Below are 18,159 nucleotides of genomic sequence, written 5' to 3' on the forward strand. Positions count from 1 at the left end.
CCATCTGCTAGGCCCAACGGGTGGTCAAGGGGGTGGGGAAATAGACGGGGCTTGAATGTGGGCTGGGCTGTCCACACACATCTTAAGGTTCCATATGAACCACAGGTGGGAAGAGAAGGGAGGAGAGCCAAGGGCCTCAACTGGTACCTTGCCTGGACCCCACAGAGGCAGGCAAGTCCATAGGTCCCTCCTAGTCCTCAGGGTTTGTAGAAGGGCCTAGCCTTGGGTGTTGGACAGATCTGGGTGCAAATCCATTTATTTGCTGTGCAACCATGGATGAGTCTATTCCCCTCTCTGAACCTATTTCCCCACGTATAAAATAGGTTTGATAATTCCAACTGCAGAGACTTGTTGTGAGGCTTGTTGGGGGCACAATGGCTTAGTGGTCGTGAGCACAGGCTTTGGGTCAGACAGGTCTGGGTTTAAACCCCAGCTCTGCCCCTCCTAACTACGTGATTTACATCTCTAAGGCATAGGTTGCTCATCAACATCATGGAGATAATAATACCACTAACCTGATAAAGTTGTTGGAAGGATTATGGTTTTAATGAATATGTAATAACATTGGAAAATGCTTAAATGAGAAAAGGCTGCTTAATAATGGTCATGTGAACACTGGCTATGGTGGAGTTGACTGGGCCTCTGCATTCCCCATCTCCCTGCCCAGCCTTATTTTTCTCCATAGCACTTACCACTGTTTGACATATTCTGTACCTTCTTTTTTGTTTCTGTTCTGTCTCTGCTTCCCCCATTGGAAATGTCTGCTCTGCAGGGCAGAGGTTTTGTCTGTTTTGTTCACTGTTTCCAAGTGCCTGGAACAGTGGGAGTGTTAAGATGTTCTTCAACAGTCAAGTAGATATCTATCACATACCCAGGGGTAACAAGGCATTCTTGGCCAGGAGAACCGCTGGAACATCGGCATAGAAGCATAAACAAGCCCACTAGCTTAGAGAACCCTGGACAGTTCAGTACAACTTGAGTGCAAAGTCGGGAAGGGAATAAAGTGGTCAGAAAGATGAGTGGGGCTGTGGTGTGACCCAAAGGCACACACAAGAGCTTTCCTAGACCACAAATGGTGTGAAGACCTACCTGTGATGGCCAAGCACTAGGAGAGAGGCAAAGATGCCTCCCAAGTTCAAGTGCCATCTAAAGCATGACCATGTGAAAGGTGAAAGTAAAAGCCTTTGGAAAGATGATTCAGGTGGAGAGGAAGACCCCTTTCTAAGGGGCCCAGTTGAGCCGAGAATCAGACCTAGAAATGACAAATAAGCAGGTATAGAAGTCAAGTGGATGAGGTAATGGTAACATGCAAGGAAACCTTTTAAAGGTTATTAAAAGAGAAGAACAACAAGATGAACCACAGGACAAATCAAAAACTCGTCGGATAATGTAAACACTTTCAGCAATGAACCCACGCAACATCAAGGCCAAGAAGGTGGTGGGGATGCAAAATGAAGGCCATGGTGGTTTTAGACAAGTTGTGGGATGGTAAGAATGGCGATGAGGACGACAGCTGCAGACTTCAAAGGCCATATTTGTCTCTCACTTTTTAAATTTCTTGTCAGGAAATGAAGAGGCAAGTATCACTTTACATTTTTATTCTCAAGAGAAGAAAGACAGTCAGAGACTACAACAAAGAGAGCCTTAAACACCAGGCAAGAATGTGAACTTCATCCTATAATTGCTGGGGAGCCCTTGCGGGGGCTCAGCCCAAGGAGTGATGAGGTCTAATGCTATCTTCTCTAAACCCCCTCTCCTTTCAATCAGTAAAGCAGGCTTTATTTGGTCCTTAGCATATTCTGCCTTCTAATAATCCAAAAAGAATAAGGTGACTATTTATTAAACACCTACAACGATCCAAGACTTGTATTATCTTCATAACAGCTGTACAAGGTAGTTATTATTCTTCTCATTGTATAGATGTGAAAACTGAGGCTCAGAGTAGCAATGTGATTTACCTAGAGTCACACATTTAATAAGCAGTGCAGCTGAAATTCAAGTCTGGGTTTGTCTGATTCCAAAACCAATGCTTTTAAGTGCTACAGCTGCAGCTTCCTTCTGTCATGCCAGAGCTAAGTGGCACTTCATCTCCCATACCAGCCTATGAGTTTGGCCTCTCTCCCTCCCAAGCTCTGGTCTCCCCTCCACACAGCACAGCCCAAGATCCCCCATACCATGAGCATTCAAGGATGGAAGCGGGGAGCACCAGAAAAGGAAGGTGAGGTTAGGCATGGGTATTGCAGCCCAGACCAGCTCAGCACTATGGCAAAGAGAGAGAGGAGAGGAGAAGAGAGGAGAGGAGGGAGGGAGGGAGGGAGGGAGGGAGGGAGGGAGGAGGAGGGAGGAAGGAAGGGAAGGGAAGGGAAGGGAAAGAAAGGGAAATGGAACTGGCTCTCCTGCCCTCCCTTCTTGCTTCCCTCTGCTGGAGGCAGAGGGCTGGAGATTCAGCCATGATGGGAAAGAGAGTGGGTGGAAGGGGGAGCAGCTAAAGCAGCCTGCTGTTGCAGAAGCCTCAGCTCAGCCTCAAAGCCCCCTCCTGTGAGCTTGGGGGCCATCTCTGGCCCACCTGCTCCTCACTGCCTAAGCAAAGGAGGCTGGGCTGCTCTCCAAGCACCCACCCAAATCCTATCGACGCACAGCTCACAGCAGACCCAGACCCTCTTGAGTCCCGGCAAGCTCACCCTGAGAGGCGGAGGGCTGGCCCAGAGCTACAGAGGGAGGCAGTGGCAGGGCAGGGGTCAGAACACAGGTCTCCAGTTCTTCAGCTGAGGGTTCTCTTGACTGCATGGTCTAGATGACAGATGTTGAAGAAAAGGGTGCTGTAGAGGCTGCTACGGGAATGCTCATGACAGGGCTGGAGCCAGAGGCAAGACATGCCAATAAGGCTACCCAGGGTTGGGTATTTGGGGGGTTTACTAATAATTTCCATTCTCAATCTAGACTGAGGAAACAAAAGTAGATTTAGCCTCAGTTTGGACTTCAAGAGCATTAATGTTTACATCTCCCCTCTCTCCCAGGACCCCACTAACATGAAAGTGAAGGAATAAAATAAGGTATGAACTCATAACAGTGAAGAGGATGCGAGAGGGTGATAGCAATGGGTAAGAAATTTCGACAAATTTCTGGAAGCAGAAAAACAAAGAGAAGAGTGTTCACAGCGGAAGGAGAGCCAGGGACACCACTCAGGAGGTTGTGGGGAAGGAGCCAGTCAGGCCACCAGAGGCCCAGAGAGATTCCAGACTTGGAGATGGTAAGTATGAGAGAGGGTAGGAGCGACCAGGGGCTGAAAACAGGGGGGTAAACTGAAGGTAAATATGTGAAATCTTCCCCCTTCCCCCCAGCCCCCAGATCCAGAACACAAGTTACCTGGTATTCACCCTGAGGCAAAATATCAGAGGGCTTTTGGCTAAAGAAATTAAATTACGTCGGATGAATTAAGACACCTAGTGACGTGTTGATGACCCCCAAATAAATTCTGGTATTTGGAAGGCACCCATTATAATAGCCAGCTCCTTGGTGGTTCACTTAAAATAAAGCCAGTGAGTGAACAAGCCAGCCTGGATAGACAAATGTCTCAGTCACACCTTCTATTAACTTATTCATAAACTCTAAAATGGAACATACGAGAGAAAAGGTAAGCAGCCTAGAGGATCAATCCAGGACGTTCAACATCCAACTAACAGACATTCCAGAAAGAGAAAATGAAGGGGGGAAACTATCAAAGAAATTATGTAAGAAAAGACAAAGTGCATCAAATGGCAAGGTCTCACTGGGTACCAAGTGGGGTGAATGACAAACAGACCTTGAGCTAAATGCTGGTTACATAAAGTGTGTTTGGCTTGTAAAAATTGACCAAGCTATTCATTTGTGATATGAGCACTTTTCTGTCTGCATATTGTATTTCAGTATGAAGTTTCAAAAAGTTCCTCTCCTAAAAGTCTCGAAGTAAAATGTCCCCAGAAGATGTGTTATGATTATCGCATGGTTTCAAGGAACTACACACAACAGTAATCAAGCATGCAAATACATCAAAGGGAAAGAAGGGAGGAAGGGAGGGAGGCAGAAAGAAAGCCCTGGTCCAAATATGAAACAAAATAAAAAGTGGTGCGATTTTGAGCAATTCATAGAGCACAAAGAAAGGAAAATTCATTTGATTTTGATGCTAAGAACATTTTCCTGGAAGTACAGGGGCAGTGACTGTGGACCTGTGGGAAGTGAGGTGCAATTATAGTACATTATTTGGCCTTGCAATGAATAATATTGACATAGTCATCATCACATAAACACAATGTACTGGTCGTCAACTTTTAAAATCAATTTGTCTAGATAAAACGCTGGAGACCTAATTATTGTCACAGAACAGGATGCAAATGTCACCAGCCTTGCTGGATGCAAAAGTACCAAACACAGAAAAGTGGGAAGTGGAAGGGTAGAGGGGAGATGGAGAGAAGGATGGGGCACTAGAAACTATGTCTTACAAACTGAGTGGTCAAGAGATACTGTGAAAAACTGATGAAATAAGAAATCACAGTTTAAAACAGCACTTAATAAAGTTACCAAGGTAACAAATAGAGGAACCAAAATGGTAATATAATTATCCATATTTTGGAGAGGGAGAGAAAGAATCAGGTGTTAAAAATAAGCTAAATTTCTATTTGTCATAGTAAGAGGAAGTCAGCAGATAATGTTTAAAGTTGATAAGTGAAGAAATAACTATTAAAGCATGTTATTTAGAGATAGGAAGTTATCACCAGAAAACCTACATGGTAAAAGTGGTCCTTCTTGGGGCTGGAAAGCGGGGGACAGAGAGATGTTGGCTTTTTATCATACTATTTACGTCCTTGTGTACTATTTGCCTTTTGCAAATTGCGTAAATGTACTGCTTTGATTTAATTTTAAAAACAAATTCACCCTCTTTCTTTGAGCCTCAGTCTCCCACACGTTACACACAAAAGGGTGATTCTAGGGAGAGGTGATGTAGGTGCTGCTCTCCAATCCATGCTTCTTTTTAGAGCAGGAACAAGACAGGCAAGTGAAGGACCGACTCCTCCCTCAGCCCTCAACTCTTCGTAGGACCACAGTCACCCATGCAGATGCAGCCGTCTCTCCGTTGCCTCAGCCTGCACCACCCTTTGTTCCTCTTCAAAGCCCACCACCACCAGTCCAGCCTCTCCAGGCTTCTACTCATTCAACTATTTACACCCATTAGTTATTTATACCTGCCTGAGTCACAAAGGCTTTGAGGTGGCTTGCTCCAATAACACAGATAAGGAAAGATTAAGAACTGAACTAGAAAACAAGAACTCAGTAAAAAAGATCAACAAAGATGCTAGAGCTGTACTTCAGATGAACTGGTACCTGAGGCAGAAAGCAAGATACAAGGAGCCGTAACAGCCTCATCCTGGGAAGGAGGAAAGACACCAGTTTTCAGGGGAAGCAAATCTTTGCCAAGCACTGAATTGTTCAAGTCATTGTCCATGGGAGATTTCACGAAGGAGAAGGAAATGACTGCTTTTCTTTGTTTTGCTCTGCTGTGCTTTTTTCAACTTTGTCTTATTTTAATGATATGCTATTTCAATATTTGGATGAGTTACCGCCTATGAAAACTGAAGAATCTCTGGCAATATGATTATGAAATGAGGTATAAGAGCATATGTTTTGGCAAGATCATGGATTATTTCATTGGTTTTCTCCCCCCAGAAATAACTCTTTATTGAGTACCCGCAAGTACCATGGAGTACCATTCAAATGATTGTGGTTAATCCTGAGAATCGGGCATTGTTATCCCATTGTACAGATGAGGAAATAAGGCTCAGAGAAGGTAAAATGACCTAGCTGAAGTCATCCAGTGGGTTGGGGCAGAGCCTAGATTCAAACTTAGGTCTGCCTGTCTCCAAAGCTCATTCTTTCTGTATCATACCATGGAGCCTCAAAACAAAGGCACCCAAGCCAGAGATACCCTGCCCAAGGCAATGGGGACACAGCGATGACAGACACAGGCCCGCCCTCTTCCATGAAAACAGAAAAAGCAGGATGACAGTGCTGGCCACCTGGCCAGAAAATACCTCTGAGCTGCATCAGTTACGTTAAATGAGGACATCTAAGGCAGAAAGGAGGCTAGGCCTGGGTGGAGGACAGGAGACCGTAGACCCCAGCTATGAATCTAGCAGATCTGATTTCCGAGGGCCTGAACCAGGGCAGAGGGTTTGTCTGCCACTAAAGCAAAAGAACCTTTATTGAGGTGATGCCTCCTCTTCATTGCTCCCTCCCTGACAAGTCACCCAGCCTCCTTGAGCCCCGGTTTTCTCATCTGTACGACACAAAGATAATGATCCCCACAACCTTCACAGGGTTTCAAGGCATGATATAGCACATTTAACGAAGGATGCTTTGAATACGGAATACGAGAGTGGCTCTTCTAATCAGCTCCTCTGCTCACATGTTGAGTGGCCTTATAAAAGTCCTCTCTCTCTCGGCCTCAGTCTTCTCACCTAGAAAATGAATAGCCTGAGCTGGATGATTCTTAAAGGTCCTTCCAGCTCAAACTTTCTTGACTTTTATGCTGGTATTATTAAAAACCCTACTGGCCCTAGATGGCAGCCGCTCATCTGAGCTCCCACAGTAGGCTGCACTCCCCTCTGTCACAGCACTTGTCATTGTGTTGTCACTGCCTTCTCCCTAATAGATTATCTCTATTCCCACTGCTTATGCCCAGGCCTTATCATCTCTTACCTAGACTATCACACCAGCCTCCTCATTGGATGCCCTCCAATCTATCTTCCAAACTGCCCTCTAATGGATCTCTCCAAAACATGGCTCTTAACAGGTCACCCCATACTCTACCATTCATACCTCTCCCCTCAGCTTAAAACCATATATTGGTTCCCAATTTCCAATGGGATAAATCTCCTTATGATCTGGGCTGGCCAACTCTTCAGACTCTTCACCAGACACTCCGTGACTCCCTGTGTGTGCTCTAGTTTGTACTGAGCTGATAAAAGGGCTCCTCTCCTCCCCATACCCTGCTGCTTCCCTGCCTCTGTACTTTTTCTTATGCTGCCCCCTCTGCGTTAATCTCCTTTTTACCCCCCATTCCCACCCACATGCCATCCTTCTTCACCTAGCTAACTCCTACGCATCCTCCAAGCCCAGTTCAGGTATCACCTCCTCCAGGAATCCCTCCCTGACAGTCAGGGTAGAAGTCCCTCCTTTGGGTACCCATGGCTCCCTAGCTCCCCTCTGGCATAGCGCACAGGACATCGCATTGCCATCATCTGTTTCCATGTTTTCCACCCAACTGTGAGCACCCTGAAGCCAGGAACTGTATAATATTAATCACGAACTTCCTTCCTACAATAGCACAAGCCATGCCCCATACTAGGCACACAATATTCACTGGACTAACCTCTCAGAAATGTGGTAAGCTCCCACATGGCTTCTAACTCCTGCCCTTCCGCAGCACATAGTTTTTACAAAGTCATTATTAATAATAAAAATGCCTATAACTGAGTAAACACACACTATGTGCTGAACACTTCATGAGTCATCTTATTTAATTCTCACAACAATCAGCATTAGATGGGTTATTTATGAATTGGCTAGCATATCAGATGTGTACAGTTTTACAGGGAAAATTGGGGGGAAAAAGAAATTAGGTACTTTTTATTACAGATATAATGACAATAATTCTAAAGTGGTTATATAGAGAAAAATACTGGTTTTAGCCAGCATACTGCATTCTGGAATCCAGTAGGAGGAAATCAAAGGCCCAGATATGCAATCACACTACCCCTTTAAAAAGGCATAAAAATCACATAGCAACAAAGAAATGCATTTCATAATAATGAAATGGTACATATCGAGTGACAACTGTAATAGATTTCTTTCCAAAATGCTAGAGGAATTACCCTTCTGGGCCACGCAGCTCTGGATTGTCATCCTTGTTTTGAAAAGGCTGTGATGCGAAGATCTTGGCTTACTTTGGTTGTTTTGGTTGCTATGCTCCACCTCTAGGGGGCAGGGCAGCCTCACATACTACTTTCCATCCTTGCCCCTCAGCTTTCCATCCAGATTGGAAGCTTGATGCGTATGCTACGCAACCAGAAAATTTTCTGATTCAGTTTTGTGGAGGGCAACATGAATCTTACACATCAGAAAACATAGTCTTGTCCCCATTTACTACTTGAGAAAACCGAGGCCCTGAAAGTTAAGTGACTTGCCTAGAATCAGAATCCTTCCCCAGCAAATGCGAAGGTCCCAGAGAGCTTCAGCTCCTAAGTGCTTAAGAACGGGCTTCCCTATGTAAATGCTTTCAACATGGATGCTTGGAGAGAGACCCAATGCCACGAGGCAGTGAGAATGACTGGCAAATGGTCTTGCCCTAAATGAGTTACCTCAAAAGAAGAAATAAGTCACTTATCCATCATTCTCCCTGTGACCAGTGTTTATTATTCTGCCAGGAAATACAGCAGGGAATGAACCAGAGGGGATGCATCTTATTCTGACTCCAAGACACTGTGCCTGGCCCAGGGTTTGAGCCTAATACAGATTTGATGGATAAACAAATAACTTTCCACTGGACTGGATGGACTGTACAAAGGTCCTATGCAGGCCTCTTTGCTCCTTTCAGAACAAAATATCTTGCATTGAGGGTCAAAACCATGGTATGACATGGGCATAGCATGGGAGGGAGAAGTAACTGTGAGCAGGGTGGCCTAAATGTCTCCAAAGTCTTATCTATCTCTGCTACCCTGACATTCTACGAAAGGGGAGACTGGTGAGTGTGGGGAGCACAGACAGCAGAGGCCAAACAGCTCCAGGGAGCACGAGATAAAAGCCACACAGGAGGCAAGAGAATTCTGAAGTTGAGTCACCTCTCTCTACAGGAGTCCTGGAATGAAGAAAAACTTAGGCACCTGTGGCTATTAATGCACCATGACTTAATCTGATATCCATTTGTCTGCTCAACATTTATTAAGCAGCTACTATGTGCTGTGCTATGTGTTTCCAAGCTTCTAGCTCCTTCACTCATGCCCACAGCACCTAGCATAAGGCCTGACACCATATGCACTCAATACAGTTCAGTTAAATCACAATCTGAAGAGGCTCTCAATTTAGCAGAGAGGACACAAGATGTAAACAAACAACCAACAAGGTATAAAAAGGGGCCAAGTTCTCATTTCAAGGGTCAGGGATAGACCAAGCACCGGGAGAGACCAGCGAACAAACATGGGAGAGGTGACAGCAGAGCTGAGTGAGCCTGGGAACTGGATGAAGCCGCCCAGAAGGGAGCAGCATGAGCCAAGATGCAGAGGCTGTCAGAAGGCTGCGTGGGCTCACAGGGGGGCACACAGGCCAGTCTGGCTGGAGCATGGCCTGTGTGAAGGAGACTGTAAAAAGATGACATGAGAGAGAGAGAGAGAGAAGTTGGGGGCGGATCCTAAGAGGACTGTGCATGGCAGATGGAGGAGTTTGCGTATTCTCCTGCAGGCCAAAGAGAGAATGAAACCATTGGAGCCTTGCAGAAAGTTTGGCCTGGCTGCCCTTCGTCAGAGGCTTGGCAAAGCAAGAGCGGGAGGGGCATCTATTAGGAGACTATGGCAGAAATCCAGGAGGCAATCATGTGAGGGAGCCTGACTCCGGCAGTGGTCCCAGGAGCTCTGCTGGGGGAAGCCCAGAGCCATGCCTGGAGTGTCTTTATGGCTTTACACCACACCTGTCTGCAGGAGGCAACGGTGTACCATAGGCTCAGGAGCCAGATGGTTCTAGGCTTCATGCAGTTGTGTGACCTTAGGTAGGTAACCACCCCTCTCTGATCCTCGTTACCTTGTCTGAAAAATGCGGAAAATACTAACACCCACCCGGCAGGGACTATACAAATGAGATAAGAGGCAGTATTGCCTGATGGGTAAGAACACTGCAGGAGGACTCTGGAGCCCCACCACTCGGGCTCCTTCCAGCTCCTCAGTTCTGTCACTTATTCACTGAGTGACCTTGGGTAAGTTGTCCAACATTTCTGGGCCTCGGGTTCCTTATCTGTAAAATGGATTTAATAACAATATCTACATCAGAGAATTCAGATGAAGATTGAATGAATTCATACATGGAAAGCACTTAGAACAAACAGTGCTTGGCACACAGTAAATGCAGAAAAAAATGTTAGCTATTGTTACATAAAGCCACATAGGATGGCACCTGGCATGCAGAAGGCTGAGACTCACTCAGCACATACGTGGCCCCCTCTCTATGCTCCAGGCCGTCACTGTGCTCTCTGCAAATTCAGAGGCCACAGCAGGCAAGGGTGGGACAGAAGGAGGAGCAGAAGAGAGCAAGCCTAAGTCCAGTCTTCTGCCCACCTCCCCCTCCAATGGACACCAGGAGATGCCCACTCTCTTCAAAGCCCCTCCATCTGGGTCCTCAACCAGCGGCCTGGCCTGCCCTGACCTCTCCCTCCTCCGAGGATCTCCACTCCTCACCACCTTTGCTACGCATTTTGTCCTGGGCACCACCGCGATGGGGGACCAGCCTGGAACTCTGTGTCTCTGGCCTGGGGTAGGGAGGGTCTCAAGCACAGAGACCATGGTGTTGGCTCAGGCTGGTGGTTCCTCCTGCTGTGTGCACACAGCTAAGAAATGTTTGTGGATGACAACAACCCCATTCTTGCCCCAGATCTAGACAGAGAAGTAAGACTCCTCTAATTCTCATTCAACTCAACATTATTATTTCCTCCCACACAAATACAATGCTCCCAACACAGTGGGCAGGGGCGGAAGACAAATGGTTTTTCCTCTTGAGGAGAGACCCCCCTGGGAAAAGCACTCAAGACCCCACATGAGACAGACTTCCCCAGGGTCCCTCCCTGGGCTCCCTTCCTCCCTCCCAGTGACCTCAGCGTCTCCACCACACGTGGGAGAGCCGTGTGGTAGACCAGACATTGCCCTGCTGTCAAGAATACCAAGCTGGTCCTCTGGTTGCTGTTCCCCAGCGTGAGCCAGCTTGTGAGGTGGGCAGGGGGTGGGGGCAGAGAATGGAGAGTTATCACCAAACCAGCTTCAGCCCACCACCGCCTACAGCAGAGCCAGAGCTGGGCCCATGCACAAAGCACGGGGAACGCAGCTCTCTCCAGGGTGGAGCGGCTCAGCAGTGGCCCCCAGCGCGCCTGTAAATCACTCCAGCTGCCTGACCTGCAAGGGGGGCCAGGTCAAGATCAACAATGAAAGGAGGGCTATTCTCTAGTCATCTGAAGGGGGCAACAATTCCAGGGGAAAAGACCTGATCATTGGGAGTGACTAGTAGCTACTAAAAAAACAAACAAACAAGCAAAGTCCTCATGAGACGCCAGAAAGAGGTTGTGCCTCATCCTGCTCTTTGCTGCACTAGAAAGGCCATAGCCAGGGCACAGGAGAAGGCATACCGGCATCTGGGAACCTGTCCAGAAGAGATAATGCGGGAGGATGTGGAAATCCTGGGGTGATGACATGGGCGGGGGTGGACGTGACAGCTGCTATCAACTGCAGTAGAGGGAAAGTTCACAGGACTTATAGGTAGTGTGACTTCTGCTGTGTTGCTTCACTTCTCTGAGCTCTCAGTTGCTTTGGCTGTAAAATGTGGATTGTGGTGACAGATGCACAGGATTGTTGGACTCTATATAAGTCCCTAGGCAGAGGGGGCTCTCAACAAGCAGCAGCTGGGCCCAGGCCCCTCTCTTCCCTCTTCCTCCACCAGAGGGAGCCTGGGGACCAGGAGTTCCCAGCCTGTACCAGCAGTACCTATCCTCTGCTAATGCTCCAGCCTCTGCTGCTAAACTCCCACCCTGCCTGCCCTGGCTTCCAGAAGCAGCCTTCTCACTCACTCTACAAACCCAGAACAGGCCTGACAGGTGTGTGTGTGGGGGGTCGCTTGCAGCTGCTGTGGTGGCAGCAATGGCTATTTCATCAATAGGCCCTCCCAATGCCTGGTGGGGAGGGAGAGTGGAAAGGAGAGAGACACGGCCTGCTTCCTTCCCCCGTCAACTCCCCCACTCATCCCAGAGTCATCTCCTCCTGCTCAAATCCTCTAGTTACCTAAGGTTCTCCTGGCCTCTCCCAGTTGGTGACCCAGCCACATCCTGAGGCCAAGAGGCTCCTGTAGGATGGAAAGCTCTAGTGGAAAAATAACAGGCCTTGGAGACAGGTGGACTTGAGTTCTAGTCTTAGCTCCGTTAGGAACTAGCAGCATAACCTTGAGCAAGGTCCCTTTATCTTGGAGCCTCAGTTTCCTCATCTCTAAAATGGAGTTGCTAATGCTCACTGCACAGGGCCTGTTGTGAGACCCAAAAGAGGAAATGATGGATGTGCAAATATTTAATATGTGGTTAGGAGAAATTCAAAGTACTATTTAAATCCCTTATTAATCTAGTAGGAAATGTGAAGCCAGGAAATCCAACAAACAGCCTGGAGCGTGCACAAGAAGAGGGAAGGATCAAGAGGCAGGCCTGCATGGATGGCAGAAGCACAGAGCTCAAGAGCAAACAGGCTGCCAGCCAGGCAAGACATGCAGACCCACGTCTGCAGGAAAGAGAACCTGAGCGTCATGGAATCCTGGAATCGGGGAAGGCCCAAGTAATTCCATTGGGCTTTATACCCAATTCAGGAATTGTGCTTTCTCCAGCTCTCCCCTACCCCTATTGGGCCTCTGCTGGACACATCCAGCTAGCCCCCACCCCCACCTCTTGAGGCAGTCCACTGCATCACCAGACAGCCAGGTTGGGAAGTTCTTCCTGATTTATCCCAAATTTTCCCATTGCTCCTGGTTCTGCTTCCTGGAGCCACACATAATGAGGCTGCCTCCTTTGTCACAGGCCTGACGACTCTAGAAAAGTCTGCAGCCAGGCTTGAGGACCACAATGCCCATCCAGTCTCCCTCTGCCCTCACCCTACCATGGCCCTCTCCTGAAAGGAGACCAAGACCATGCTTGGTTGATCCAGACCCTTCCTCCAGTGTGAGGTCCCAAGCCACACGCAATCAGTCCTTCAGGAATGGGTAGGCTACCAGCAGCCCCGCTTGGGCAGGGGAGCCCATCTCCCTTGCCCCCAGACTACTCTGGGGCAGTCCACACCAAAACTCAGCTGAGGATGCACTGCAGTGGAGCCCAGCTGGGCCCTTGAGCTGCAGCTGCTGCTCCTGGGGCCCAGCCATCTCAACCCAGCACCCCAGCCTGCTGCCTCACCACGGGGGAGTTGCAGAGAGCTGTCTCCCGGCAGATTTCCTGAGGCAGAAGGCTTCCCCACCCCCAGCCCAGCCTTCAAGAGACACGCCACTGGTTGTGGCACATGGTAGGACCAGCTGAGCAGTGAGAGGAGGGGGAAGGCTGTCCATTTGCTAGAGGACTTCAGACTTGCTCTGTAGTGTGGCTGGATTAGTCACAGAACCATCAAATTTAAGCTGGAGGGGCCCTTAAAGAGAATTCAAGACAGACCTTGCCTTTGAAAAAGATACGGGGGAACTGATGGCTGGCGAGAGGAAGGGACTCAGTCAAGGTCACAAAGCCAATCTGCAGCAGAGCTGGAAGGGGAACCCAGGTCTCCTAACTCCCAGTTCAGTGCTTTCTAATCCAGCAGAAGAGAAATCAGGGAGCCTTTAGGGCAGCCCTGTGAGCCTGCATGCCCTTGACTCTCCCAGCCTGACATTTATCCCAACCAGCTCACTATGGTATCTGCATGGAAGAAGTGGACCCAGGCCATGTCCCACCAACCCAAGAAATAGTGCCAAGGTGTCCCAAATAGGCAGACAGACAGACCCCAGCACAGAAACTGGCATTGATCCAACAAGAGGGCCGCTCTGTAGACTTCCCTTTCTAGTACACTGTTTCATTGGGTGGTATTTTTCTTGAGGGTGGAGAGGGGGTGGTCTCTGATGAACTAGCTAAGGGCAAGGCCTCCATCTTTGCTCCCCCATCTTTGCTCCCCCGGCCAGGATGTGCTGCAGTTCCCCTCAGATGGATGGCTCAGCCTCCAGCAGCCATTCTGGTCCCCACCTGCCTCCCAGAAAGGATGGAGCTGAGGCTGCCAGAGGAGACAAGATCAGGCCTGCACTCAGGACCTGCAGAGGAGACCCCAACAGGCAAAAAAAAAAAAAAAAAAAAAAAAAAAAGGAGGAGGGGTTTCTTTTCCTTGGGGCTCTGAGTTGACACCATCGCAGACAATAAACACATCCAAAATAAATAAATAAATGGGAAGCTATCCTCTGGCAAGGATGCAGCTACAGGGTATAGAAGTGGAGGGGGTGATGACTGCTCTAGGCCCTCACTGGCTACGGTCAGAAAGAAAAGACGCCTGCTCTCCTCGGGCCAACCCAGTCTGGGGCTGCATGAGGTGGACCCGGCTTCTCCTGACAGGTTGGGACAGGAGAGGAGGACACGGAATCAGGCACCGGCTTCTTACTTTACTGGCCAGACAAGTTGGAGAAGGAACTAAAGGGGAAGGGGCGGGGGTGGGGGGTGGGGGGTGGTACAAACACACGTTCCTTACTTTCTCTGGAGGGTTGTGGCCGGGCTGGTGCTGGTACTGGTGCTGTGGCCGCCGCCGGCCCCAGGACTGGAGCTCCTGGATGCGCCACGGCTCAGCTGGCCCCGCTCCCGCGGTGGCCGGGACCCCACGCCCACCGCCGCTGAGTAGCTGGCTTCCTTGTCGCGGCCCGGGTGTGCTGACCCAGCCTCCCTCCCGCCCCGCTCGCGACCCAGGGCTGGGTTCTCGTGGTGCAGGTGGCACTGGGCCACGTCGCGCTCGCGGGCTGGGTAACCGGTAGTGTCCTGGAGCGGGTAGGAGGCGTCCCGCTCCTTGTCCCGATACACCGCCTCCCGGTTCTGGTAGGCGCCGTCCCGGTTCGGGTAGCCCACGTCCCGGGTCGCCTGGTGGAACTGGCTCTCCCGCAGCTCGCGGTGGTGGAACTGGGTTTCGCGCAGGTTCTGGTACTGGCTCTCACGGCCTGGGCTGTCCCGCGCGCCGTGGGGGTCCCGATGCAGCTCCCCGCGGTGCAGCTGGCTCTCCTCCCTGAGATCGCGGTTCTCCTGGGTGAGCTGGTCCAGCTGGCCCTCCAGTTCCTCAATGCGCCGTCGCTGGGTCTCCAGCAGCTGCTGCTGGCTCTCAATAATGTTGTTCAGCTCCAGCAGGTACTCCACCGCCCGGTTGGGGCTCTCGGATCCCGGGCCACCCGGGGGCCCCGACCCCGCCTCCATCCTGGCGGCCCAGGGGCAGGGGAAGGGGCAGGAGAGCCCGGGCCCCGCTCGCTCACGGCGCCACCCTCCCCCGGACCCAGCCGGGGGAGGGGGCCGGCGGGACGCAAGGGCGCGCACCGGGCTCGAGGGCCCGGGGGCCCGGGGGGGCCCGGGAGACAGCTCTGGGGCCGGCGGCACGGGGAGCAGGAGCTGAGACTACCGCTGCTGCCGCCGCCGCCACCGCCACAGCCACGGCTCGGGAGAACGCGGCCCACGGCGCTCCGCCCGCTGCGGAGTCACTGCGCAGCGCGGCCGCGCGGGACCGCCCAGGCCGCCGGCCCGCCCCCCGCCCCCCGCCCCTGCCCCCACCCCGCTCACCCGACCCGCCCCCGTGCACCGCACCTGCCCCCTCCTCCCACGCGCGAAGCCGGACCGCCCTGAGGCACCCAGGCCAGCCCCATCACAGGCTACAGGAGATCGCTCCCTTCCACTGGTCCCACACACATCACCTAACGCAGCCCGACGAAGCCCTCCATTCCAGTCCCTTCCAGTGTTCCCCGGGTCCATCAGGCCCTAGATCCTCATCTAAGACATCTCAGGAACCTCCATCCCAGGCAGCCCCCAGGACCAGGCATACCACGGGCTCCCTATCCCCTTTCGGTCTGCCAATCCCAAGTGTCAGATTCCCCATCCCATCCAACCCCTGAACCCACTATTTCCGGAGACCTCACTCCATCCAGCCCTTATGCGGGCAGTTGCTGGATCTCTCATCCCAGCCAGTCCCTGGACCATCCCTCCATCCCAGCGAGCCCCGTGTCCTTCCAGCCCAGCCAGTCCTCAGCTCCCCACATCCCAGGCAGCTTCTGGACACCCCACCCCCAGAACACACACATCACAGGCACCCTCCACTCCAGCCAGCGCCTAAACTCTCCATCCAAGCCGTTGTCCAGATCCCCTAGCCCAGCCAACCCTAGGATCCCACAGGTTAGCTAGTGCCTGGGTCCTCCCACCAAGGCAGTCCCAGAATTTCTCATCCCCCAAAGCCTGGGACTCCCCATCACACCCAGTCGTAGGATCAAAGCCCCGTTCATGCTGTCAACTCTCATTTTCTCCTCAAAATTGGAAATGCTCTCCTCCATTCAGTCCATCATCTCCATCCAGTGAAACTGTACCCATCCTTCAAGACTCAAATGCTGCCTTGCTGAAGCCACCCCTGATTTCCCCAGCCAGATGTGTTCACTTTTTTTCTCCTCTTGACCTCCCACTGCACTTCCTCTACACTTCTCTTGTGACATTTGTGGGACAAGTGGAACTCTACTTTATAGTGCATTCGTTTGTGTTCTTGTTTTATGTCCTCTGCCAGACTATCTCCTTAAAACCAGAAACACTCATCTTTGTGAGCAGTTTGGGGTTGAGGAGAAAGCATGAGTTTTACAGTCAGACAAAAATGGATTTAAATTCCACCTTCTCCTCTCTGAACTTCCATTTCCTATCAATGACATTTACCTCATATGTGTGTTCTTGGGAATAAAGCATGCAAAAACAAAAACATTTGACACAGAAAAGACAACCCACAAAATGTGAGAAAATATGTGCAAATGACACATCTGATAAGGGCTTTGTATCCAGAATATGTAAAGAACTCTTACAGGTCAACAACAACAAAAACAACCCATTTTTTTTTAAATGGACAAAAGATTGGAATAGATATTTCTCCAGAAAAGATATACAAATGACGAGTAAGCATGTGAAAAAATGCTCAACATCATTAGCCATCAGGGAAATGAAGATCAAAATCACAATGAGCTTTCTGTGCTACCCATAAGGTGTTTTTCTGGGTTCCCGTCATAAATGAAAGGAAAACTGTCACAATATTCAGAGCCCTTGCTGTCCTGCAGGTGAAGGAGGAGGATGTCCTTAAATTCCTTGCAGCAGGAACCCACTTAGGTGGCATCAACCTTGACTTCCAAATGGAACAGCACATCTACAAAAGGAAAAGTGATAGTATCTGCATCACAAAGAGAACCTCAGAGAAGCTTCTGCTGGTGGCTCATGCCCTTGTTGCCGTTGAAAACCCAGCTGACATCAATATCACATTGTCCAGGAATACAGGCCAACAAGCTGTGCTGAAGTTTGCTGCTGTCACTGGAGCCACTCCTACTGCTGGCTACTTCTTTCCTGGACCCTTCACTAACCAGATCCAGGCAGCCTTTTGGGAGCTGCGGGTGGTTACTGATCCCAGGACTGACCACCAGCCTTTCACAGAGGCATCTTATGTTAACCTGCCTACCATTGCTCTGTGTAACACAGATCTTCCTCTGCACCATATGGACATTGCCGTCAAAGAAGCAACAATAAGGGAGCTGACTCAGTGGGTCTGATGTGGTGGATGTGGGCCCAGGAAGTTCTGTGCATGTGCAGGACCATCTCCCGTGAGCATCCATGGGAGGTCATGCCTGACCTCTACTTCTACAGAGATCCTGAAAAGATTGAAAAGGAAGAGCAGGTTGCTGATGAAAAGGCTGTGACCAAGGAGGAATTTCAGGATGAACGGAGTTCTTTAGCTCCCGAATTTACTGCTTCTCAACCCAAGGTCTCTGAAAGGGTAGGAACAACCACTGGTTGGTCTTAAGCTGTTCTTCCACAGGCTTTTAAACAGAAAATGGAAATAAGGTAGTTGAAAAATAAACATCAGTTTCTTAAAAACACACACACATTGAGATACCACTTTATACCCACTATGATAGCTAAAATAAAAAGGACAGACAGGGAGAAACATTGGTGAGCATGTGAAGAAATTGGAACCCTCATTCATTGCTGGTGGGAATGTAAAATGGTGCAGTCACTTTGGAAAACAGTTTGTAAGTGCCTCAAAATGTTAAACGTAGAGTTACCATATGACCCAGGAATTCCACTCCTAGGTATACACCCAAGAGAAATGAAAGCATATGTCCACACAAAAATTT

General features: G+C 49.8%; 2 protein-coding genes across 4 annotated transcripts in view; one reads left to right on the forward strand and one right to left on the reverse strand.

The window, feature by feature from the left end:
• IQSEC2 (IQ motif and Sec7 domain ArfGEF 2) overlaps nt 1-15,446 on the reverse strand; it is a 75,936-nt gene extending 60,490 nt beyond the window's left edge. The window contains exon 1 of one of the 3 annotated variants that reach the window (XM_074324133.1): nt 14,508-15,446. In XM_074324133.1, coding sequence (XP_074180234.1) covers nt 14,508-15,214 — 707 coding nt within the window. In that variant the 5' untranslated portion in view covers nt 15,215-15,446. The remainder of the gene's footprint in view (nt 1-14,507) is intronic. The other 2 variants (XM_074324134.1, XM_019717698.2) reach the window with 2 other exon arrangements.
• A 1,171-nt stretch (nt 15,447-16,617) lies between these two features.
• On the forward strand, nt 16,618-17,825 carry LOC109438091 (small ribosomal subunit protein uS2B). The gene is given in 3 exon segments (XM_019717690.2): nt 16,618-16,629; nt 17,020-17,538; nt 17,541-17,825. Coding segments are annotated over 3 exon segments (816 nt in total).
• The last annotated feature ends 334 nt before the right edge of the window (nt 17,826-18,159 follow it).

Source organism: Rhinolophus sinicus, chromosome X (genome assembly GCF_036562045.2).
Source record: "Rhinolophus sinicus isolate RSC01 chromosome X, ASM3656204v1, whole genome shotgun sequence".
NCBI classification, from domain to species: domain Eukaryota; kingdom Metazoa; phylum Chordata; class Mammalia; order Chiroptera; family Rhinolophidae; genus Rhinolophus; species Rhinolophus sinicus.